The sequence below is a fragment of the Babylonia areolata genome, chromosome 2, assembly GCF_041734735.1.
Source record: "Babylonia areolata isolate BAREFJ2019XMU chromosome 2, ASM4173473v1, whole genome shotgun sequence".
Taxonomy (NCBI): domain Eukaryota; kingdom Metazoa; phylum Mollusca; class Gastropoda; order Neogastropoda; family Buccinidae; genus Babylonia; species Babylonia areolata.
The window spans coordinates 11,854,801-11,880,225 of record NC_134877.1 but is presented as its reverse complement, the minus strand read 5'-3'; the positions used below and the strand labels follow the sequence as shown (position 1 = coordinate 11,880,225).

The window sequence follows — 25,425 nt, the reverse complement described above, 5'->3', positions numbered from 1 at the left end:
TTTTATTTACCAGGCTAGACAACCGAGCGGAGAAAATGAAAGACGCTGGAGAACTGTGAGAGGCATCAAGATGTCACTGGAACAATTTTTCATCGCCGTACTTTCGTTAATGTTTTTTCCTTTACTTGCAGTATTGTTGTTGACTGTTATCTTAGCATCCGCAGGGAAATCACTTGGTATTCGGCATCTTTATGTTGCGCTTCTGCTGAAAATTTTCGAGGTATTTAAATTGACATTTTTTAGTAGAACCTACACTTGATAAACCTCCAAAGTGAAAGTATAATTTGATTTATGATTATGAGTATGAATTGAAGGTGTCTGAAATCATTGTTTTCTACTGATTAGAGGGACATAATTGATTCGGTATCTGGTGATTAAATCGGTGAAGCATGATGAAAGCAGACCACTCCCTAACTTTGGTATTTCTGTGGTAATTATTGTCTCTCTGCCATTAATATCGACCATTCGATCCTTAACCCTGCACCAAAAGACAGACGATCAGGTCACATTAGGGACTTATGAAATATGATAGTCTTGCCGAGCCATGCATGGCCTTGCCACATATTTGTCTAAAATGTTTGTTTCGTTTATTCATTTACAGTCTGTTCATCTAAGATGATGATATTAGACTGAGAATTAATGATATTATCTTTTTTTTCCTATCATAATGGTGATTATTATTATTATCATTAATTAGAAATCATCATTTGTGAAAATCAATGGCAGGGGAAGAAATATTCAACTGAAAAGGGGGCGGTTGAGGGAGGGGACCAAGAGGGGGAGGGGATTGAAGAAGGAAAAGAGAGAGAACAGAATGTGGAAAAGACAGAGTACAAAATGTAAAATGGAGAGGGTGGGCATCAGTGATCGCAGAAAGAAAAACATAATATTGGAAGAGTGTGTGTGAGAGGAGGGATGTGGGAAGTGGGATTTGGACATAAAATTAATCAATAATAAAATATTGTATGCAATATAATAGATTATTACTTGAAAAGAGAATGATGTGGGGACCTACAATAAACAACCATCTGGACTATTTAACACATAACTAGCTAACTTCATAAAGAACATTTTGAAATACAGAACCCTTGCAAATACATTCAATATTTTAATCTTTTCACAATATTTTGTATATGGGGCATTTAGTAATAACCTAAATGCCATGCTCTTAACAGCCCTGCCAGTTCTTTTAGCATTTAATAAGGCAGAAGTGTTAACTTCTAAAGACAGAAAGGAATTTAACACATTTCTTTCAACAATATTACACATTTCAGATGATGATAATCGATGATGAAGTTCAATTGCATTTAAAGTGTTTTTAGCTCCAAGTTTTGCAAGATGATCTGCACGTTCATTAGAAATAAGCCCACAGTGTGAGTGGAATCTAACACATTTCAGTATTAGTTCCTCTCATTTGAATACAGTGAATCAAAAATCTTATTTAAAAAATGATGTTATAAATTATAATTAATGTTTGTACAACTTGATTTGACAGACTGCAGAACTGATTTTGAATTGACACAAAATAAAACATTAATCAAGTTTTGGGGCAGATCAATTAGATATGTTAATGCCATAAGAATGGCAATCAGTTCAGCTGCATTCCAATATGATGTGACTTTTCAGTTTTCAAAACAGGAATTGTATATCCAGAACCAGCAAACTGATTTTCCAGAACAGAACTGTCTGTATATATTCTTAAGTGGTGGGGGTATGTTTCAGACAAGTATGATTTGACCCGGGAAGCTAGAATATTGTGATTTTCATCTTTCTTAATATTACAATAGTGGATGTCAAAAGCTGCTCCAGTTAATTCCCATAATGGAACTGGTGAAGTGCTCATAATCAGAGCAACATTTTGTGGATCTACATTTGACTGATTAGACACAAATATAGAAATAGTTTCTAGATTTCTGTTCTGTTTCACTCGTTTTGAAAAGAGTTTGTCAGATCATATATTGATCTCAGTTTTGACAGAATTTTCTGTAGTATTTGCTCTTATTACATATTTTGCCGATGCTAGCTTTCTTAATTCATTAAGAAGTAGTATTCTTGCAGCTCTGTACGACTATTATGTGTTCATATGAAATGGAACACCTAGAGCTAACTTTATGGCTTGCTATCTAGGCTTTGCAATTTTTTAAGGTAAGCATTCGGAGCAGAGAAAAATACCTCCTGTCCATACGTCAATCTAGGTCTTACCAGTGTAGTAGTGAGATGAATAAGTGTTTTTGACTCTTGACCCCAAAGTTGTTTACTGACAATTTTAAGAAATTTTATGTTTTTCGTTGCTTTTGATATCATGTTTCCTAGATGTTTCTTCTAAATTAACTTTGGAGTAAAATAAACACCAAGGGATTTGACTTCAGATTTGTAGAAGAGTTCTTTTCCTTCAAGATGAAAAGTTGGTAATTTCTGGGGATCAGCACCATTATTAAAAAGTATCATGTGTGTCCTTTCAGTTGAAAACTGCAATCCATTATCTTTCATATAAATGTTTAATTTGTCAATTTTTGACTGATATAAATTGTTAAGGTAACTGATGCAACGCAAGCCTGTTTTCTTCTGCAAAGGTACGTTCAGCCAAACTGCTAAATTATTAGCGTATTGGGCGAGATTTATAGATTTAGACAAATATTTTGGCAAGTCATACAACATTATGTTGAACAAAAGTAGGGAAATTATAGATCCTTGAGGAATACCCATGCTAATTAATCTTGAAGATGACAGTGATTGCCCAACTTTAGTGGTGGTGCATCTTTCTGTCAAAAGAGATTTTATATACCTGTATACATTGCCACTTAACCCAATTTTCTTTAGCTTAAACAGTGATCTTGCATGGCAAATGCTGTCATAAGCTTTTTGTACATCGCAGAACATGGCCAAAGCACTTTTTCTCTTTGAACACTGTTTTTTTAATGTTTGTTGTTAGTTTTACTAGGTGATCTAAAGTAGATCTGCCCTTTCTGAATCTGGACTGTGCACTCGGAATGATTCTGTTTTTATCACAGTAATAAGTTAGCCTCATCAATAAAGTTTTCTCCATGATTTTTCTGACATGCGATGTTAAGGATATAGGTCTATAGCTCAGTGGGTCTGACCGTGGTTTAACTGATTTAAGTATAGGAGTAATAATAGCTTTTTTTCCATATACAAGGTGTTTTACCTGTTTCCCAACATTTCACAAAAAAAGCGTATGAAGGAACTTGCACCATTCTTTAGGAAGATGACTGATCATGGTGTACAAAATACTGTCATAGCCTACGGCTACTTTTTTTTTAATTTTTTTTTTTAAATTTCCAAATGAAACAATTGAATCTTCAACTTCTTTAAAAATGAGTGGAGCATTTAAGAATATGTCATTATTAGGAGTCGGTTCCTTATCTTGTTCATTTGATTCACTATTGATTCTGACTGCAATCTGTTCGGATGTTAATCCATCATTATTGCATGTTTTGGCAAATATGTCTGCAAAAGTTTTCGCTTTTTCTAAAGAGGTAGGGAAACTTTTACCATTAACTTTTAAGGATATTCCTGAAAAGATAACCCATTTTCATATCCTTAATTTTCTTCCATATTTTCATTGTATCTTTGTAATCTGGAATTTCTTGAATACAATAATCAGACCAATATTGTCTTTTGGCTTGAGCAATAACTCTATTGCAGTGATTTTTGGCTTTCCTCATTTCTTCATTGGATTGCTCCGCCCTATCCTTTACGGCTTTAGTCTTTGCTTATCAATCTTTGTGTTATTATTTTTGAATTCCTTACTATCCTTTAATCACTGTTTAAAAGTCTTCTTTTTAAGTTCAACAGTTCATAATAATTCTATTTTCAGGATGATTGTGTTTATGAAGATATATATATATATATATAATATATATATGTAAAGACATATACAATGTGAATAGGGAAAGGGAGAATGAAATTCTGAAGCTGAGGATTAGATATTAACATGATTTTGCATTTGTAGATTTCTTTTGACATGTCTAAAATGTCTTTAATGTTAATTGTTGCATTCTCACTGTCTCTCTCTCTCTCTCTGAGTCTCTCTCTCTCTCTGGTTTAAACTTAAATTGATGCACATGATTCCTGATTTTTATGAATACAGTCAGTCATTAGTGATTAGAACAGAAAAGGAGGGAGGGGGTATTGGATGTGGGTAGGAAGCCTTTGTCCTGTCACTGGGATTGTGGTGGTTTGATAAAAAGTGTGGGTGGGAAGCCTCAGCAATTGAAGCTGAAGTACCAAACGGTTAATGTTTAATACCATGACTGCAGATTCTTTGTATTACACTATTATATAGGGATGGACAAAATGACTGGCACTTGTCGATACATTGCAATGACATGTCTTTTGTTGCAGTTTGTGAGAATCAAACTTGCTGACAAAAGCACAGCTGATGAAGAGCAAGACAGTGATGAAGAACTATCTGGTGAGGAGTCTGTGTCTGAAAATGGGCAGAAATCTTCAAATGAAAATGGAGAATGTAAGTGCTTTACTTATGTGCAGTACAAATATCGAATGGTGAAGTGAAAAGAGTGAGTGTACATGAAATGTGCTTTGATACTGATGTTCATAATAATTCTATTTTCAGGATGATTGTGTTTATATATATATATATATATATATATATATATATATACACACACATGTGTGTGTGTGTGTGCGTGTGTGTGTGTGTGTGCGTGTGTGTGTGTGTGTGTGTGTGTATTGTGAATAGGAAAAGGGAGAATTAAATTCTGAAGCTGAGGATTAGATATCAACATGATTTTGCATTTGTAGATTTCTTCTGACAGAAATTTAATTGTAATATTGTAAAATATTTTGTTGAACCTTCAGAGCATTTTCCTTTTTTTCAGCCCATGTGATAAAAAGGGACTTCCATTTGACTGTCGCTGAAGGTCTAACTCGCCCTGAATGGGAACCATTTAAGAAAAATTTTGAACTCTCAGACATCTGCTACTTTTCAAAATGTGGTATGGAGGTAAGTGTGTGTATTGTGATGTGTTTTGCTGGGTGCATTATTTGTGTATCTCTGGAATTATATCCAAAGGCATGCTTAGTTTCTTCTTTTTTTTTCTTTTTTTTCTTTTTTTTTATGAAGTGAGAAATCAGAGGGCACAGAGAGTTGTGGAATGAACAGAACAGTCTCAGCATTTCTTCCAGTGTCATTTTTGTCCTTTCTTTCTGTAAGGCTTTCTCAGTTACTTAAACATTGCTTTCTTCTTCTTCTTTTTCATTCTTGGGCTGCAACTCTCATGTTCACTCGTATGTACATGAGTGGGATTTTACATGTATGACCATTTTTACCCTACCATGTAGGCAGCCATATTCTGTTTTTGGGGGTGTGCATGCTGGGTATGCTCTTGTTTCCATAACCCATGGAACTCTGACATGGATTACAGGATCTTTGATGTGCGTATTTGATCTTCTGTTTGTGTATACACACAAAGGGGGTTCAGGCACAAGCAGGTCTGCACATATGTTGACCTGGGAGATTGGAAAAATCTCCACCCTTTACCCACCAGGTGTCATTACTGAAATTCAGATTGAAAGTCCAATGCCTTAACCACTCAGCTAATGCGCCCGTCAAACATTGCTTTAAATTTATTAGAAATTACGAATGTTTATTGTCCATGAGGTGTGGATTGATTTACTGAGATTTTGAGGAAAATTATTGTGTATGTGTTCCTAGATTTAGGGTTGATTTATTAACCCCTAGGCTGCCTATATGATAACTTGTCAGCACAAGCATGTATGCTTCGCTGCCACAATGACGTGATAACTCGTCATCAAAATATTCTAACTTTTCCCTGGTTTGCATTGAGTTCGTCAACAAAAATACTGGTAGCTTTAGCTTGGGGAATCTTTCTAGATTCTGTTCATAGCAAGAAACCCCATCTATGTCATGAGGCAGTCCTTTATTTGAACGTTTTGGTTGGGATACTGCTGCAGTGTTTGCCTCAACAAAATATCAGACAATGTGCTCAAGACATGTGATCGTTGTGCTCTAAATCAACCAAGATTGCTTTCTTTAGCTGAAGATCAGAAAGGATTGAAGCTTAAATTTGAAGGAGAAGACAGTGATGAACTTTTAACAGACGATTTGATAGAAAATAAAGGAAGCAATGAAGAGACTGGCCAAGATATGACTATCAGTGAGTGATGCTGGCTGGACAGCTGTAGCAGATTACAGAAAGTGACTGAATTATTAGGAGGACACAGTGTGAGCAATTTTCTTGGCATTCAGCCAAGGCGGTCTGATGAGAACTGGATAATCATAAAGTGACTGTGTGAGAGGGGTGAAGAGGAGGGGGTTTGAGACTGAGGGGGCATGGCCTCACATCTATGTTATTATTTAGAGAAGTCACAATGCATTGTGTATCTGTCTCTTTTTTTTTTTATATTGTGGTTGTTCTGGTATAATGTGTGTGTGCAGGTATTATCAATTTGACCAGAACATATGATATTTTAGTGCTAGTTACCTGACTAATGTTTGTAATGAATAAGTTTAAAATGTGACAAAAAACAAAACACTGATTTCAAAACAACAACATGTCACTGAAAATATGTATTCTTTATTCGTTTACCTTTCAGAAAATATATACTTTTATGGGTCTTTCTCTGGTAACAAAGAGCACAGAATTTTCTGAAAATGTATACCCTGGCAAATAGATTTCACTTAAATCTTATTTCCCTGGCAGCGAAAGGGTTAAGATTACCCAGAAAATTGCAGTGCATGTTTATCTAAACTTCAGATGATATGTTTTCAGGCCATCATAGAGGATGATGTTACTCACCGTTTTAAAGCAGGAGGTAAGAAAAACACAAATGAGTTTGGTATATAAAATTTTACTTTTTGTACAGTTAATAAGAACTATGCTTCCACGTTTATTGCAGCATCCAGTGTGCGTGTGTGTGCATGTGAGTGTGTTGAAATAAGTTGAGTGCACCATTTTCTGTGTGCCTTGATATTCATATATTAAACTGGATTAAGTTAACTTGGTAAGACAATAAGGTTTTGAAACTTCATGAAATTACCAAGAATTATAAAAGCACAAAAGGTACATTTTAGATCTTTAATGAAATTTGTAACTGTTTATAATAAAGAGAAAAATGTATTAATTTGAAATGTAATTGTTAGTGATGTTGTGCATTGATGTGTTACAGAATTAGCATCATGGAATCTCCTGACACGATCCAACAGAGGTTATCAGTTCACAAGGTAAATGTTTTTTTCACTTTTGTAGAATTAGATCTTTTTCTTTCACCCCTTTGGGTGTTGTGTGTTGTGATAATGATTTTATTTCAGAGACTTTGTTGTCAGAAAATTCATGGGGACAACTACTGGAGGCACATGGTGGCAGTCTCCATTTCTGAGGAGGTGCTCACTCATTCAGGCTCCACAACTGACAGATCATTGTCATCTATATGGGCCATAGTTAGTGATATTCTGAATACCCAGAACCACAGAACATCACCTGTGTGACACAGCAGCAGTGGTCTCTTCTAGCATTGCTTCAATATTCATGGCATCATGAAAGTGTTAGATCCCATTGGACTGCTGGCATTTGGATGTGACAGAACAAAGCAAGGTGTGGCTATGTTTGGGAGTGTATGTCCTGCTGACTGCGTGATGTACACTTGCTCATCATCTAATCGTCTGTATCATCAGTCATCTCTCGTTGCTAGTCAACAAGTATCTTGACAACATGCAGCGACTTCCCGGAAACCTAGAGTTGTCGCTCTGTGCGTGCTAGATCTGCAGAGCTAGATCATTGTATTGACACATCTTCCTCTGTTTGAGGTTTATAATAAAACAAGTCTCAAGGTAAAGTACAATCTTTGCTACGTAACTTTCTGTTAAAATATTTCATTTAGTTTTTGATGATAGCAATAAAGAAATATGTTAAACAATAAACAGAATGCAGTTTAAAAAGAAAACTACCCTCAACAATTTAGATCTAAACTTTTCTCTTCTGTTTCATCCTCATCTTTCAGTAGTTTTGATCTATAATGTATTTCTCAACTCTTTAATCTGTATTATGCAATGAGGCTCCCTTGTGGCGATCTGATGAACAGCTGGTGATGCTGATTTGTGCTCCTTCAAGTGTTATAGCTTCCGATGGTATTCCTGGCAATCCGTGGTCTGTACAGTGTATGAACAAGCATGCAACTATTTGATAATGGCTGGATCTTTCCATTCTTTGCTTGGACCAGACTTCTATAGAACTTATCCTGTTTGGAGTTCAGGGTTGTCTTTTGCACAATCTCGTCTGTCTGAACTCGGTTTGTTTTGCTGCTTTGGCAGCGAGTCTTTCAGCAGTTTTCATTCTGTCATGCCTTTTCTGACACAGGTTAGAAGGGAGATTAGGCAGTGTAGTACGCCATGGTGGCTCACTGTCATCACGAAACATGGGTACTTCAGTTGTAGAGGTCCCACTGACAGCACCAGGTAAGAAGGTTTGACGTTCAGCACCTGTCAGCTCTCTGACATTACTGCTGTGGCAAATGGTTGCGAAGTGGCTCACCTTAGAACACTTGTTGCATATCTTTTCTCTGGCTGGACAGTTATTTTTAGCATGACTTCATCCACACTTTCCACACTTTTGTCTCTGTGGTTGTTGTGGCTTGTTTCCATCTTTTCTTGTCTTCCTTGTCATGCTTGTCTTCCTCTTTCTTCTTTGGCCTTGACTTGAAAAGATTGTCGACTGACTTGCTGTTCTTCTTTGGCCTTGACTTTTTGAAAAGATTGTCGACTGACTTGCTGATTGGAAGAGGTTGATGGTTGAGGTACAGCATCCACTGCTTGCTGATGCTGAGAACTGATTTGATTCTTCACCAGCTCATAATGGCATGCAGCATCATTTGTGTTGCCAGGGTTGGTTCAAGCTGGAGATGCTGAGAAACATCTTTATCCAGCAGACCAAGTACAAGTCTGTCTTGGATAGTTTCTTCTTTTTCTTTGAAAACAGCATACTCAGAAAGTTCATAAAGAGCTTTGTATATACTCCTCCACACTCTCCAGGTTTCTGACTTCTTGAGTGGAACTTTGTTCTTTCTGAATGTATTCTGTTAAGGAATAAGATAATCATTGAACTTCATGAAAACATTGTCAAAATCCTCACAAAGATTGTTCTTATCCTCTCCTGGCTCATCAAAGGCGGTTGACAAAAATATTTCTGCCTCTGTACCCATACTTTAGATCAGGGTGCCAACTGAAACACTGCCTTCTTCTTTGTTTAGTTTGATGGTTAGACGGAAGCGAAGACGCCTTTGATGCCATTCTCCCTATTCATGTGGGTTACAGAAGTCCGAATTTACTGGTGGTTTGAATGAAGGCATTATCCCACTTCTGCCACTATGTATTGTCCTGCCGATTGCATGACACATACTTGCTCATGATTGTTGATCATATGTATCATTACTCATTTCTCATTGCTGCTCAGCAAGTATCTTTACAATGTGCAGCGCCTTCAGGAAAACCTAGAGTTGTCATTCCATGTGCACTAGATCTGCAGAGTGAGATCGTTGTATCGACACAGCGAGATTCAGGATGAGTGGCACTGATATGTTTCAGAAAATGAAGCAGAAAATACGGAAAATAAAAAGATTCTTTCAGTGCAGCATACATTGTACACACATCATCATGCATGTGTTTGTAGGGGTTACTGGATGTGTGTAGGATCTATCGGTGTATGAAAAACAATAACCAGACTGGTTCTTTCTGACCTACTTGAATTGGTGATTTTAGACTTTAAATTAAAATTGAAATTAGATTAAAATTGCACTTGTTACTATAATTATAATCATGTAAGTTAACAAATATATTTCCATTGTCTTGCAAAAGTATCGATTAGACACTTTATATTTATGATTTATTGTTTTGCTGGTCAGCTGATTTTTTTTTTAATTCTTTTACTGTGACTTTGTTTGATTCATCCATTCATTTTTTTTTTCTTTTTACTAATTCAAGGCCTGCTGTTGACTGATGTTTATGTGTGCTTTGTCATCATTTAGCATGTGTCTACCATGTGATTGCAGCGTTCGGTTGACAGTGTTATGGTGCATAGGATTTGTGGTTCGCTACTTCCTTCTGTTCCCATTCAGGTATGTTACACAGTCTTTACATAAACTTACTTTTAACACTTATCTGTACAATTTTATAATGTAATCAACCTGCACAAGGAAGAGGAATGTCTGTGGATTATTTTTGTTAAGACATTGTTCTATCAGTATTGTCAGTATGAAGACCTACTGAGAGAGACAGCAAAAGAAGTGGGCAGACAACATCATTATTGGAAGTCTAAAATCACATTGCAGTCCAACAACAGAGAGGAGCTTTGCTGAAACTCAGGCCCTATCCTATGACCACCAGAAATGGAGAATGTTGGTGATGCGTTCAGCAGTGCAGTGTCTCCATGTCCAAACCAGGTTTTGAGACCAGTGACAGTGATGGTTTAGGTTAGGAGAGTAGCAGTAAGATTTTGTGTCATGCCTGGTGAATACAGGTAATATAACAAAGTGAGCTCACAAGAGAAATGTGACTAAAACAGACAGTCCGTTGACCCAGGCTCCTGGTATGCAGGATCGGCCAGGGAATCCTATGATACTGATGATCTCAACAGAAAAAAGCAACAATAAACAAAACAAAAATGGAAGAAGATAATGGAAAAAGTGCAGTGTATTACCATTGGTGTTCAAGATATCAGACTTTGAGAAATGTTTCTGTGTTTGCAGATTCTTCTTAGCCCTGATGGCTGTTTGCTGGCTTGTGGTATCCACTGCTTTCCTTGGATATTTACCCGCTGGCAAGTATGTATTCCACTTCACTGACAGACTCTCAAAGTTTGTTATCTCCTTTTTCTGTATCTATCTATCTATATATCTATCTAACTATCTATCTATGTGTGTGTTTGTGTGTAGGTGTGTGAATGGTGTATGTGTGCAACATGTGTTTCTGTGCTTTCCATGAACAGATCGAGCAGCTTGTAATTCTCACAGAGAACTTTTTTGTTTGTTAGTTAATAAGAGGTCGACATTGCTGAGTTATTTAACATATTTCTGCCCGCAGACGTCAAACCTATGTCCGTGCAGATTTGCGTTTGTCGCCCATGGACGTAGTTTTTTCATTTGTCAGGTCTACTTTCAGTTTTGGTTGCGATTAAAGGGAAGAAACTCTTATTCAAACCAAAGTGGAAGAGTTCGAAAAAAGGGAAATTCAAGTTTCTTTTATGTGATTTTGGAGCCAAAGAAGATGAGTTTTAAAAAAAAATTGACTTTGGACCAGGCTGTCAAAGAAATCGTGATGGACTCTTACAGTGAGGAGGAGGGTGATGAATCTGAAAACGAAGTAGAGGAGGAAAATAGTGATAATTTCGTCGAACCGAGTGCAGAGGAAGGTGAAGAAGTGGGGAATGATTCAGACTGCATGTCTTCTTTAGATCTGTTGTGATAAATTGTGCAAAAAAGCATGTTTTATGTGTGTTTTTTTCTGTTTTCTTTTATCTTAGCAATAATTTGTAATGACCTGTTATAAATTTCCAGCTTTTAAAGGCTTCAGTACTAAACTACAGTCATTTGTTTTAATAATAATGCCAAATTTGATCAAAATCCACTATATTTAAAGATTTTATGTGCATTTTTCTGACCATACGCTCTCACGTCATCACATTTACTTGGGCAAGGGCAGGCAACTCAACGTTAAAGGCTTGGGCAGAATAGTGTTAAACTGAAGATGTTAGTAACAGACAACATTTATTGTATTTCAGCTTCAAGAGACGACTGTACAGACACACCAGCTTAATGAGCTTCAGGATGATGGCACGTTCCTGTTCAGCAGTCATCACCTTCCACAATGAGTGAGTGATGTGCATTTTGAACAAATGAACTGTGAACAGAAATAACTGCAGTAATGTGTTGATGGCAAACAAAGTGAATCTGTCTTTACCTGTTTTGATTGGCATGACTGTATATGACGATAAAGCTTTTGCATGCATCCTTATTAAAATAAACATGCGCTACAGTGTATTCTGTATTTGCCACTTGACATTTGGGTATGAGGGTCAGACAAAACGTTACTACTTTTGAACTTTATAATATGATGAAGTAGAAACAAGGAGATGAACAGGTCTGAAATAACAGTGAAATATATATTTGTTATCTGTTTTTAGAAAGTTATGGCCTGCACTTGTCAGATTGCTTACATATGAAAGTTTTAAAGCCAGCTGTCATTTGAAAATAAAAGTACATTTCTGGATTGTTGTGACTGTTCCATAAAACCAAACCGGATTTTTTTTTTTTATTATTCCAGGGAAAATCGTGTGAAGAATGGGATCTGTGTTGCAAACCATACTTCACCTATTGATGTCTTCATGCTTTCCTGTGACAATTCATACGCATTGGTAAGTTTCGGTCAGAGTGAGGGGTTTTCAGTTTTTAAAAGAAATTGTTTTGTGATTTTATGTTCTGCTTCAACATCTGCAGTGCGAATCTGTGTCTCTGTGCTTGATTACACATGAATTGAAGAAATGTCTGTTCCACTAGAAGATGAGATCTTCTCATACTTAGGAGTTAGAGCATGGTAAATGACAGTCTTTCTCTGTGGCAATGCTGGCAGGTGGGTCAAGCCCAGGGAGGTCTGCTTGGGTTGTTACAGCGAGCGCTGAATCGTGCCACTTCTCATGTCTTCTTCGAAAGGTCTGAGATTAAAGACAGACATCTTGTGGCTTGCAGGTTTGTGCTGATGTGCCTTCCTTTATATTGCTGTGATAGATGATTTGAGAGTCACATTGAAACAAGCATTCTATGAGGACTTTGTGCTCTCTGTGAACTTCATTTCTGTCTTGTGTGTCTGTCAGACTCTGTACACTGATTCGTCAGAAAGACTTGGATTTGCACCTGAGTCATCAGGCTGTGACTGAAATGGAAATGTGTGTGTGTGTCACGTTGTATCTGAGAGAGGGAGGGGGGCTAGAACCCCCACACCCCACCCAGATCTAACGCCAGACAACACTACACACAGACTTTATTATATATATTTATGTAATATATCATTATTAAAAAAATAACTAATATATTAAAACACTTGATACACTTCAAATTCAACAACTAAATAAACACCAAAGAATGATAGTAATAAAACGGTCTGCACAATGTCTTGGTATTATGAACCCTTTATCCAGCTAATGATCCGTTGGGTTTATGTCATTTTCAGTTCAGAAAAGATGATGTTCACAAGGCACATGTCATAATTATGTCAAGCAACAAGCACAGTAGTCCGACGCGAACATTGGGCAAAGGTCCACTCCCAAACTCACAAGCCATAACGTGATCCAGACCACGAAACACATCAACCAGTTGAAACATTCTACACGAATGACAAGCACCTCAATGACCAGCTGCTCAACAAAACAGACATCACATTGTCCAAGGCAGAGACCCCCTCTGAAAAGAGCCCATGTGATCATCACAGATGGCAATGTATTTTATGAACCTATGTGTGTGTGTGTGTGTGTGTGTGTTTCTTTGTATGTATATCATACATAAGCATATCTGTTTGCACATTTGTGTATGCATGGATGGGAGGGTGATTTGAAAATGTGAGAAGTTATTATTAACTCCAATATTTACTGGTCACTTTTTTATATATTTTTTTAAGATAACATGTTTTCTATGATTATGTGTTCTGTGTAGTGTTACCGGTTCACAACAAAGATGACAAATTTTTGAGTGGATATATATGACTGTGTTTTGGTGGATTGGGTGTTATGTATGTGTTTCTTTTCTTTTTCTCTCTTTTTTTTTTTAATGACTGAAACATTGTTCCAGGCTGAAGGAACATGTGAATGATTTGGACAAGTTGCCCATTCTGATATTTCCTGAAGGTAGGTAATATTTGATCATATTAGCAAAATATAGCATTACTGATGCTGTCAATATCTTTTTTTACATGCTTGTGGTTTTACACACACCATTTGATTAATTGTCTCAGTTTGTATGGTTTCTTGCTGTCCGAATGCCCAAGAAATGAGATATTTTTCTGTGCTGCATATAACCATCTTAAGTGGCTTTGTATATTTCTGATTGAACTTCAGTTTGGTTTATCCAGATACGTGAATTTTGTTTTGTGGGGATGGGGCAGAAAAAGAAAGTAAGAACTTTTCCGAGGCATTGTATATTTGAGCTCAAGTAGAAACATCTTTTCTCACAAGCCTTCAGGAAATAAGAGAGGCAGAGAGATGTGTTTTTAAGCAAAGGATTTTAAAATGATAATCCTGTATCTGAATGTTTATCAGTTAGACTAAGAGAAAGCACTTTAAAGGTCAAATAGAGACCACCATCTTTCCTTTTCCACCAAATCCGGCATTCATCTAGTAAAAGGGCAGGGTGTGGATTTAACATGTGAAATTAATGCATACACATCCGGCTTAAATGTATAATATGTGTACATGTAATTAAGTGTTATGTTTGTTTAGTATTATAAACAACATTGTGCATCCTCTGTTCAGTGTATGAAACTATGGAAACTGACTCGATATGAATATAAAAAAAAAAGTAGGACTCCTGTGAGAGGAGATTTTCTAAGGGGAGGATAATGGCTGCAAAGGTTAGTAGACCAGGATGACATTGTTTGTGTGATGAGCTTGTCAACAGAGACATGACAGCAACAGCAAAAGTTGTTTGAGAATTCTAACATAAGTGAAGCTATGTGTACAGTACTTTTTTAAGACTGTTTTAATTGGTTTGTATGTTCATGCATAAACATAGGCAAGAGCAAATAACATATAAAGTACAGGTACATCCGTGCATGCATGCAAGCGTGCTTGCACTCCCCCACCAGCCACCCACCCCACCAAAACCCCATGCCCACACACACACATAAACACATAAACCACAGCACACCACACCAAAACACAACACAATTCAGTTTCAGTTTCGGTTTCTCAAGGAGGCATCATTGCGTTTGGACAAATCCATTAATATGCTACACCACATCTGCCCGGCAGATACCTGACAGCAGCATTACCCAACACATGCAAACGCACGCGCGCGCGCACACACACACACACACACACACAGTCTTAAGATACATAAACCTACAAGCAGAACATGCATAATGAGCAGGAGTATATCACTATATAAACAGTACTGTATTCTCATACTTTCCATTTCTGTCATTGAAATGGATATTATGTCCACAGGAACATGTATCAACAATACCTCAGTGATGATGTTCAAGAAAGGCAGTTTCGAAGTCTCCACAACCATATATCCTGTTGCCATAAAGGTATATTCACTACTTTTATTATGTTCAGCATTCCTTGTACTGAATCCTGTTTCAACAAATTATTGAAAATTCCAGGATGCTAAACATTTTTTTTTTTTTTCAAATTTATATGATCATCTAGAAATCTAGTTGCAGGCAGTACTTAATAATTAACCATAATGCATACACAAACACCTTCATTTTACTGAAACTATATTGGTTGATTTTGAAAACGCATGAAAATAGCAGTTAATGATTGTTCTTGTTAATTTCTGGCTAACAGAGAACAGTTCAAGTGGCTAACAGTTAAAATTTCATGTAGTTTATCTTTACAGTACTGTGCACAGAATAACGAATGAGAAACAGCAATATAAGACACAGGAGTGTCCGACACAGTAGCATGAATGATAATATAATGAACATCTGTTGTTCGAAGGTGTCATGAATTAAAACCACCACCTGCAGAAAGCTGAGATACGTGGCTGTGATGCATGTTTGTTGGCAGTATGATATGCGGTTTGGTGACGCTTTCTGGGACAGCAGTAAGCACGGCATGGTGTCTCACCTGCTGGACATCATGACCAGCTGGGCGCTCGTCTGTGACATCTGGTACCTGCCGCCCATGCACAGAATGGTCAGCACCACCACATTACACTTCCCTGTTCCATATGGTACTTCACCCATACTTCCCTGTAGCATGAGGTATTTGAGGGTTTGTAGTGTCAGTAATGATACATCAGTTGATCAGAGTGAAATAAGTGTTTGTAGAAAACATTGTGAGCATGTATATGATAATTAAAAAAAAAAAAAAAGAAGTTGAATTTCATAAATGGTACATGCTGACAGTTTAGTGAAGGAACTGGCACAGGTATAGTTTCCTGTCTTGTTAGTCCTAATTTTTTTTATCTACATATGTGTTTATCTAGTACAGGCATCTACATCTGTTTATTATCATTCCCATACCTTATTTTGAGCCAGCCAGGAAAATATGTTAGTGATTCTTGCACCATTGAATCCTCAGTAAAGTTACATGTCGTTAAAAATCAGGAGTACTCATTATCTCAGGTATTTATTTTGTTTCTCCCTCTTTCCACAATTTTTTTTACTGTGCCCATCAGTTAGATTATCCTCATAGCAGATAAAACACACTTAGCCTAATAAAGGCAAGCAGAAGAACAGAAAAAGCCTTCTGAAATTTTCCTTGATGGTGGATTCAAATGGAAAATGTCCTTGTGTGGCAGGAGGGTGAAGATGCTGTTAATTTTGCTGGTCGTGTGAAGAGGGAGATAGCAAGAAGAGGTGGATTGGTGGACTTAGACTGGTAAGTGTTTCTGTAGACAAGTGAGCTTCACTGCAGACTGTGAGTGTTATTGACAGTCTGTGTTAATACAGACTGTGAGTGTCATTCACAGACTGTTATTGTGGACTGTGATTGTTATTCATAGTCTGTATCATTGCAGACTATGAGTGTTTTTCACAGACTGTTATTGCAGACTGTGGGTGTTCTTCACAGACTGTGAGTGTTATTCACAGACTGTTGTTGCAGACTTTGAGTGTTATTTACAGTCTTGTGTTATTGCAGATTGTGAGTGTTATTGACCGTCTGTGTTATTACAGACTTTGAGCAAAGTTAACAGTCTCTGTTATTGCAGATGGCGAGTGTTATTGACAGTATGTGGTATCACAGACTGAGTGTTATTCATAGACTGTTTTATTGCAGACTGTGAGTGTTATTCACATGCTGTGTTATTGCAGATTGTGAGTGTTATTAACAGTCTGAGTGTTATTCGCAGTCTGTGTTATTGCAGACTGTGAGTGTTATTCGCAGTCTGTGTAATCGCAGACCTCGAGTATTATTCACAGTCTGTGTTATTGCAGACTGTGAGTGTTTTTCACAGTCTGTGTAATTGTAGATGGTAAGTATTATTCACAGTCTGTGTTATTGCAGACTGTGAGTGTTTTTCACAGTCTGTGTAATTGTAGATGGTAAGTATTATTCACAGTCTGTGTTATTGTAGACTGTGAGTGTTATTCAGTCTGTGTTATTTTCAGACTGTGAGTGTTATTCACAGACTGTGTTGTTGCAGACTTTGAGTGTTATTGCAGACAGTATTGCAAGCTTTTCAGTATGATACAGAACAGTTATTAAGCCTTCAGCAGTCACATGGCACACTATTTGCAGTGTGAGGTAGGTATTCTGGATCCAGGGTGGATACTGAATGTTGTGTCATTTGACAATTTTTACAGTTATAGAGTCATAAATCAACTCAGACGAAAAACTGTTTTGAGGTGTGCCTTGATTGTAAATAGACATTATTTTTGCCTGTACTCAAGTCTTATTCAGTTCCATCCTAAGACAGACACAAACTTGTGCAAGGCTCTACATATACCTGATGAAAAACTAAAGGAAATTGAATTTTAAGAGAAAAAAAAAGAAGAAAAAAAGAGAAAAGTTTGATGGCGTTTAGTATGAAGAGGCTTTCTGGAAAAAGTGTAGCAGTGTTTGCATCTGACTGCAAATTTGATTCCACACATTTTGTGGTTATACCTGTGTTGACCTCGGAAGACAAACCACTGAGTGTAGCACATAAAATGTGTTCACCTTTTGCAACTAAAACACTGCTGTATGATTTACAGGGATGGTCAGCTGAAGCGAACACTTGCCAAAGAGTCCTGGAAACAGAAGCCACAGGAACAGTACAGCAACATGCTCAAAGTGGACTAGTTTGACCCACGGGAACTGCATTATTCTCTCGGAAATCTCATGTACAGTCCCTGACCTCACTCACATGGAAAGTGTTCATTGGCCTTCATCCAAATTTTTTTTTATGGTGCACTTCAGTGTTCAAGTGACTTTTGAAGGACATTTTTATGTATGCACCAGAATGATGAGTTGTTCATGGCTCTCATACCTTAGCCATCTGTTTTAATTACTTTGAAGTTTTATGACTGATGGACTGCAGACTCTTAGCAATAAGAAATCATGACAGACTTAAGGGATGAAGTTACTTACAGGCTTTTGATAGTTCACAGCATTAGACCAAGCCAAAATGATATGAATCTGAAGTCAGCACAAAGGCCAGCCACGCTTTTTATTGATTTTAAACAAAAGTAACAAAACAACAACCTTTCAGATGACGAAAAGTGAAACTTGTTCTGCAGACTGCAAATGAAACAATTGTTTATTGATGGTAATCAATAATAGATGCAGTCTTACTCCAGGGGATTATTATTTTATGTAGGAGTGGGACTGTATGCTGTATATTTGTATAAAACAAGTGTACATGAAGTAAGTTTATGTCTTAGTCATGGGGGGAATTGTTTTGATATCAGAACTTGAACAATACATGTTGGCACAATTTAAAAGAAAGGGTAAAAGATCAGATGTGCTGTGTGATTTACAACTCCCACCCATCCTCAGTATTATGTTTTGCTGCTATTGGAGATAAATCTACATAAGGGGCATTTTTGTTCCACAGCTGATGAGAATTTATCATGCTTTGTCATACCACTGTGAGCATTATATGTTGAGTGAGAAAGGACTGGTTTTACATTATGAAAGAAATTGTGTGCCATATATATGTTGGTACATTTTCACATGTTGGAAGATGATATTTCAGTTCTACATTATGAAAGAAATTGTGCACATATACATGTTGGTACATTTTCACATGTTGGAAGATGATGTTTTTAAAAGATGTATATAAAAAAGTCTGAACTACCAAAATGCACATGTACAAAACCAGCACTCCTTTTCAGCAAACCAATATCTATTATTGGTGCTCTATTTGTGATGAAAGCAGTGATGAAGATGAACCAGTGTCTTGCTTTTCATCATCCCCATTACTCAGTGCAGTAGGTTGTCTGTATAATGGAGAGTTAGGGTGAAACCATATGTGTTTTTTGGCACCAAAAGGGAGCAAGTGTTGACAGCATCTCAAACAGTGTGGTGTTTAATTTCTTATTTATACAATTTTAAATTCTTTTACTTGTACAGTGTTCACTTTTCTCTGGATTAAAAACACAATATTGTTAATCTTTTGTTCAAGAGGGGGTAATTTTCAACCCACTCAGTGAAGAGATTTTGGACTGCTGTGTGCAGATGTTTGCAAGAGATGGGAAGTAACAGATGGAAATCGTCTGATGTGCAATTTAGTTGGTTTTTGCTCAATTTGCTGACTTGGTCACAAAACCTTAAAAATAAAAAAATTAAAAAAATTTAAAAAAATTTAAAATTGCTGCCTTCAAACTTACAAAAAAAACCCCAAAAAACAAAAAACAAAACCAAAAAACCAACCCCCCCCCCAAAAAAAAAAACCCCAAAATTGCTGCCTTCATTCTTGAGGCTGGTCACAGAGTTGTATTGCTATTGTAAATTTACACTGACCATTTACAGTCATTTTATTTCATGATCTCAAACACACCATGGTTTACATTTGTTCTCATGTCCTGTGTAAAGTTCACCATTTCAGTGATTTTGATGCACATGGTTGGATATTTATGGTGTATGTAGAAAAATATCCAGTCATGAAACGAGTTGAGATAAGCATGCCCCAGGATCATTCACAAAGCAGAGCTCTGGTGTTGTCATGTGCAAGCATGGCCACGTTAGAAGTTGAAGGCCAAGTATAACTTGGTTATCATTCTGTTGTCAGTGTCTGGAACTGGGTTGAAGGAAAGATTGCACATGATGGGATGTGCAGAATGCCTGTTTGGTACCCTCAGTTTCAGTTTGTTTCAGTGTGTCGACTGATCCATAAATCTTCAGAAACAGACCAAACAACTACGCTCTCTCCATTAAGTATTTACATGCTGAACTTAAGAAGTTGACTCTTGAGCTCACAAACTTTGAGCATCAAGGTTTCAGCAATATACATCTTTGGAATTGAGACAGCATCAGCAGAATCCCTCTGTCTTCAAATCAACCCAGCAGGATTTGCAAGACAACATATTTTTTGAAGATTTCATTTGATGACAGTTTATGAGGAAACCCCATAAAAATGAAATAAAAATGCTCATAGATCATTTTTACTGTGGCACCTCCCAGAGTGAAAAGATGCTGTTTGTTTGATAAGAAAATTGAAAAGCACTTGCAAACCGTCTGTCAAGTGGATGACACTTTGTAGTGTTTTCCAGGTTTCCCAGGACTGTCAGCTCTTTTATTTAGAGTTTCTAGTACTCACTTTCCCAAATACCTATCTGTGATGTCTGCCCCCTGTGCTTTGCGTTACCTCATTTTCAATACTTGTGATCAGTGTCTCTTATACAGTATTGTACACTAACCATTTATTGTCAGAAAAACTAAAATACTGAGATTTTAATACTCCATCATGCACTTGGCCATTGTGATGCCAGGTACTGTGCTCTGGTTTGTCATTTTGATTATGCTTGCGAGGTCAGAATCTCTTATAGTGGAGAACTGTATGTTGGCCTTTTTTTTAGTCAGATGAATACAAGTTGACTGTTGTACAAAATTTCTAGCATGAATAAAATGGGAATAACCATGGAGAAAGACTACCAGAAAAAAATGTCATGTGAGACTTTAGAAAAAAAAAGTTTTATTGTGAAATTTATTACTTACCCAGGGACATGTGTTGTGAATTATTAAGCAAAGTGTGGTATTGCAGACTTGGATTTCAATAACAGAAGTAAAAAAGTAATATATGTAGTAGTAGCAGAAAATCTGAGCCTAAATTGCGATGATGTTTAAGTTTCAAGGGAGTATCAAAGCATGCAGATCAATCCATATAGGCTACACCACATCTGTTTTGGGGAGGGAATGGAGCAGATGCCTGATCTCCACTTAAATGCTTTGTTCAGGCCTAGAGAGCCTACCCAGAAATGTAATACAGTGCAGTGTGACTACTCAACTGGGAACATGCCCTGTACAGAGGGTTCAACATTTTGCTAAAAGGGATCAAGCACAACCATTTACACTTTCTGCTGCCTCTGCAGAAATGTGTTTTGCATTTTTAGACAGTTCCTTAGAGGAGTCATGCACACCACAGAAATGGGTTATTAACATTTTTGCCTACCTCTGCAAACTGTTATTTGTTTTCATTTAAAACCAAATGCTGAAATAGATGTGCATCACCTTATGAGCCAGTCATTGTACAATAGTGTGTTTATCCTTTACAGCATGACATGAACATATTAATGCACCTTTTATTTGCCGTCCCTACAGATATGTACTTGAGTTAGTTTTGTTAAATTTCTTGTGGAGAGAAAGAATTGAAGAAATATTTTCTTTGAATTGAAAAATTGTTCCTCTTACTTGCTTTTCAGTTGTGTTGCGTGTGTAAGCATGAATGAGAGATGCAATTTTTCAGATAAGAACATTGTCAATGTCATTACCTTGTCTCTTGCTCTTTAAGTTGGACAACTCTTCTTCCTGCTGGCAACCCACGCTTCATCTGAACTCATTGTGTCATGCCAACTGGAGCAAATACCTTCCCTATTTACTCCTCCTGTTCAACATTTCAACAGAACAACTCTCCTATTCTTAAGTCATTTTACTAAGACAAAAATTAATCAATAGGTAATAATTCGGCAGTAGTAATTAAAAATGTAATCTTGGTCATCTTTTAGTGGTGTAGTTTTCACTTGAGAAAAGGAAATCAGGAATGTTCGCAGCAGTAAGAACGAGTCATGTCAGACACTAACCATAAAGAATTTTATCAAATAAGGCATTGGTTTTCTCAGAGAAAAACGTCAGTAGTTAAAAAAAAAAGGTTGGTTTTTTTTTGTTTTTTTTTAAATCCCAGCACAAAGTAGTGTTATACATGAGTGCTTAACTTGTCTTTCTATGATCATTTTCTCAACCAAACATTTGTTGACACACACAGACACATAGTGTACTGGTACATGAGAAGAAGAAGAGGAGCTTAGTTTACTTAAATGTTTTAATGGAGTTTCCAGTTTATAAAGGATTAGAGAAAATGACTGCAAACTCCAATTTTGGTTACAAGAAAATTATTATGTATAAACTTCATGAGAAAAAACTTGTCGCTGATATATTGTTTATGATCAGAGAAACCAGCAGGTGGTGAGCTGGTTGAGGTTTTTATGGTATATATATATATATATATATTTTTTTTTTTTTTTTTTTTTTTGCCTGTCAGTCTTTCGCATTGTTTCAGTGACATTATCCTCATGCCACTCAATTCAAACCCCCAAACACAGCCACATCTGGGCTCATGCGATAGCAATCTCAGCAATGGAAGTCAATCAGGAACTATCAATTGATTCCTGTTTTTCAGTAAGGTGCCATTAGTATTGAGAAGTCTCAAAAAGTTATCAAGGCCAGCTTCCATTCTGGATAGGTGGGGTGATATCCAGCCATGAAACAATGTGTCTCAGGACTGCCTCCCCACACTTGAGTAAGGCAGTAGTTACCAACTCATATACAACTGCAATGGTTGATACTTTTAGGTTTCATTTATCTGTTCCTTCAAATTTAAATCTTGCCCCCATTTTGGTACCATGTTTAAAGCACCATAACCTTGGTATCAGGCAGGTAAAGAGTAATGTCATATAATGCAAATAATAATAATAATCATAATGGATACTTATATTGCACACGATCCAGAAATCTGCTCTAGGTGCTTTACAAAAATGCTTTTGTTAACATAAAACATTACATCAATGTTACATACACACACCAAAATGTGACTACACACACACACACACACACACACACACACACACTGCATACATACATTTTAACATACATGTGTATCTAACAGCTACCCTAACACATACGCACATATAGGCAGGCACAAAACACATGCACACAAAATACACATTTATATACATGCATGTAGTTATGTACACATACATATGTATACACACAGTCAAGTACAGCTAATGCAAAGGAAGTGGACCTGCCACAACTGAACTTATTGCTGAGGGAAAAAGTGAGTTTTGAGACAAGATTTAAAAGATGCGAGGGAATCAGAATGACGGAAGTTATCTGGGAGTTTGTTCCACGTCTGGCGATTGAAAAGAAAATGATCTGTGTCCATAGGTCTTACTCCTGACGTGAGGTATCCTGAGAAGTTGAGTATCAGGGGAAGAACGGAGCTGGTGAGATGGAGTATAGATATGGAGGAGTTCAGAAAGATACTTGGGGCCAGATCTGTTGACAACAGAAAAGGTCAGAGTGGATAGCTTATAGTCGGTTCGATCAGAAACAGGCAACCAGTGGAGAGACTGAAGGAGAGGAGAAACATGGTAAAATTTAGAAGCTGTGCAAATGAGTCTGGCAGCATTGTTCTGAATTTGTTGGAGTCTGTCACTGATTGGCCGCAAGAGGGATGGGAAAAGATCTCTGATGCCAGAGGCGTCTAGTGTGTTGCTCAGTCTATTGTATTTGGAAAAGCCCACAGGGACTCTGTTCCGTTTTGAAGAAATTTGCGCAATGTTGGTTTAGAAATGATGCCAATATTTGTTTGATTTGCAAAGCATCATGCTCTACCTTTCATGCTAGACTTACAGCCGCTCCCTCTCTCTGCCTTTATTTCTTTGAGGTGATCAATGGTATGATGGCCTTGTGCCTGTTCTTTTTGATATTCTTTGACTTCTGAGGATTTCTGATTTTCTTAGATGTAGGCCGCTCGTTATTGTTGCATTACCAGCAAGTCTGTCAGCTCGCTCATTTCCCTTAACACCTGCATGCCCCAGGCAGTATAAGTTTTTTAATTTGAAAGTTGCGCATTGCCTTATGCCACTCTGGGCTTCCCATTCCGTTTTCAATTTTCTGTATGAGGTTCATTGAGTCGGTTAGAATCATGGCATGTTGGTTTCCAGGCATATGGACAGACGACAGCCACTGGAGGGCATGTGTCACAGCTTCAACTTCCATCGTTAGGCTGGAGGTTGTTACTTTGTAGGCAGCATTCTCTTCTCGAATTGTTTTTCCATTTTGTTTCGCAGTGAATCCCCATCCGGACTGGTCTTTGATGACTGAGCCATCTGTGTATATGATGATGTCCTCTTCTTTACTGTTTTCGTCTATGAGTAGCTTCACTTCCGCATCAGTTTTGCCCCCTGGCCATTCCCCGACGTCTTCCTAGAGTGGGTGTGTGTATGTGTGTTTGTGTGCGGCGTTTGTGCATGCGCGAGGGTGTAAGTGTACACAAGTGTCAGGAAAGTTCTGTGCACGAGCGTATGTGTGTGTGGGGGGGTAGAGGATGAGGTATGTGTGTATGCCTACACTGGCTGCAACAGAAAATTGGAACATGCGGGTGTGCATATATATATCTTTGTATGTATGTTGGGGGTGGGGGATATAGGCGTATGTGTTTGTGCTTGTACAAGTAAGTGTGCCTGTGTGTGTGCTGTGGAAGCTACGATACATAGCCTAGAAATGAGTATGTGGAGGGGGGTGCATCTGTGAAACTGCATGTTTGGTGCATATCTGTTATGCATGTATGTCTGCATTTTTTTTTACATTTATTTGCTTATTTATCATCATTGTTGTCTTTTATTTATTCATTTTTTTATTTTATTTTATTATTATTATCTTTTTTTATTATTTTATTATATTATTATTTATTTAGTTATTTATATATTTATTTTATTTTTTTGTACGCCTATAGTTGACTTCAAGTTTTTGTGCCTTATACATATTAGTAGTAGTAGTAGTTCTTTTTTTATGTATCAATTATTATCATTTTATTTTATTTTCTCAAGGCCTAACTAAGCGCGTTGGGTTACGCTGCTGGTCAGGCATCTGCTTGGCAGATGTGTAGCGTATATGGATTTGTCAGAATGCAGTGACGCCTCCTTGAGCTACTGAAACTGAAGTCTGTCTGATAGATATCTAATAGATATTTGGGAAGGCCGGCCAAAAGAGAGTTGCAGTAATCCAATCTTGAGAGAACCAGAGAGCATACAAGTGTCTTGGTTGCATCGGTTGAGAGATAGTGGCAGATAGAGCTGATTCTACGCAGTTCCAAATAGGCAACTTTACAGATATTCGAAATGTGGTGTTGGAAGGAAAGAGACTGGTCTAGGATTACACCAAGACTGCAAACAGGAGAAAGTGAAACAGGAGTGCTATTGATCAGAACAGAGTCAGGAAAGGAAGAATGTTGACGAAACTTCTTTGGACAGGTTATCATAAATAAAAATGAAGAAACAAGCAAGACATC

At 37.2% G+C, this 25,425-nt stretch overlaps 1 protein-coding gene across 2 annotated transcripts; it reads left to right on the top strand.

Moving 5' to 3' along the window:
* LOC143297762 (glycerol-3-phosphate acyltransferase 3-like) lies at window positions 1-21,524 on the top strand. Of its 2 annotated transcripts, none has more exons than XM_076610241.1 (15): window positions 1-220; window positions 4,366-4,489; window positions 4,863-4,987; window positions 6,777-6,819; window positions 7,174-7,228; window positions 10,048-10,113; window positions 10,744-10,818; window positions 11,775-11,864; window positions 12,317-12,407; window positions 12,623-12,738; window positions 13,834-13,889; window positions 15,207-15,292; window positions 15,777-15,973; window positions 16,513-16,592; window positions 17,909-21,524. In XM_076610241.1, the coding sequence occupies exons 1-14, from the start codon at window positions 71-73 to the stop codon at window positions 16,547-16,549; spliced, it is 1,311 nt and encodes a 436-aa protein (XP_076466356.1). In that variant the 5' UTR covers window positions 1-70; the 3' UTR covers window positions 16,550-16,592; window positions 17,909-21,524. The 2 variants fall into 2 exon arrangements, with proteins under 2 accessions (XP_076466356.1, XP_076466347.1); XM_076610232.1 differs by having other exon boundaries at window positions 2-220; window positions 15,777-15,905.
* Window positions 21,525-25,425: the final 3,901 nt, after the last annotated feature.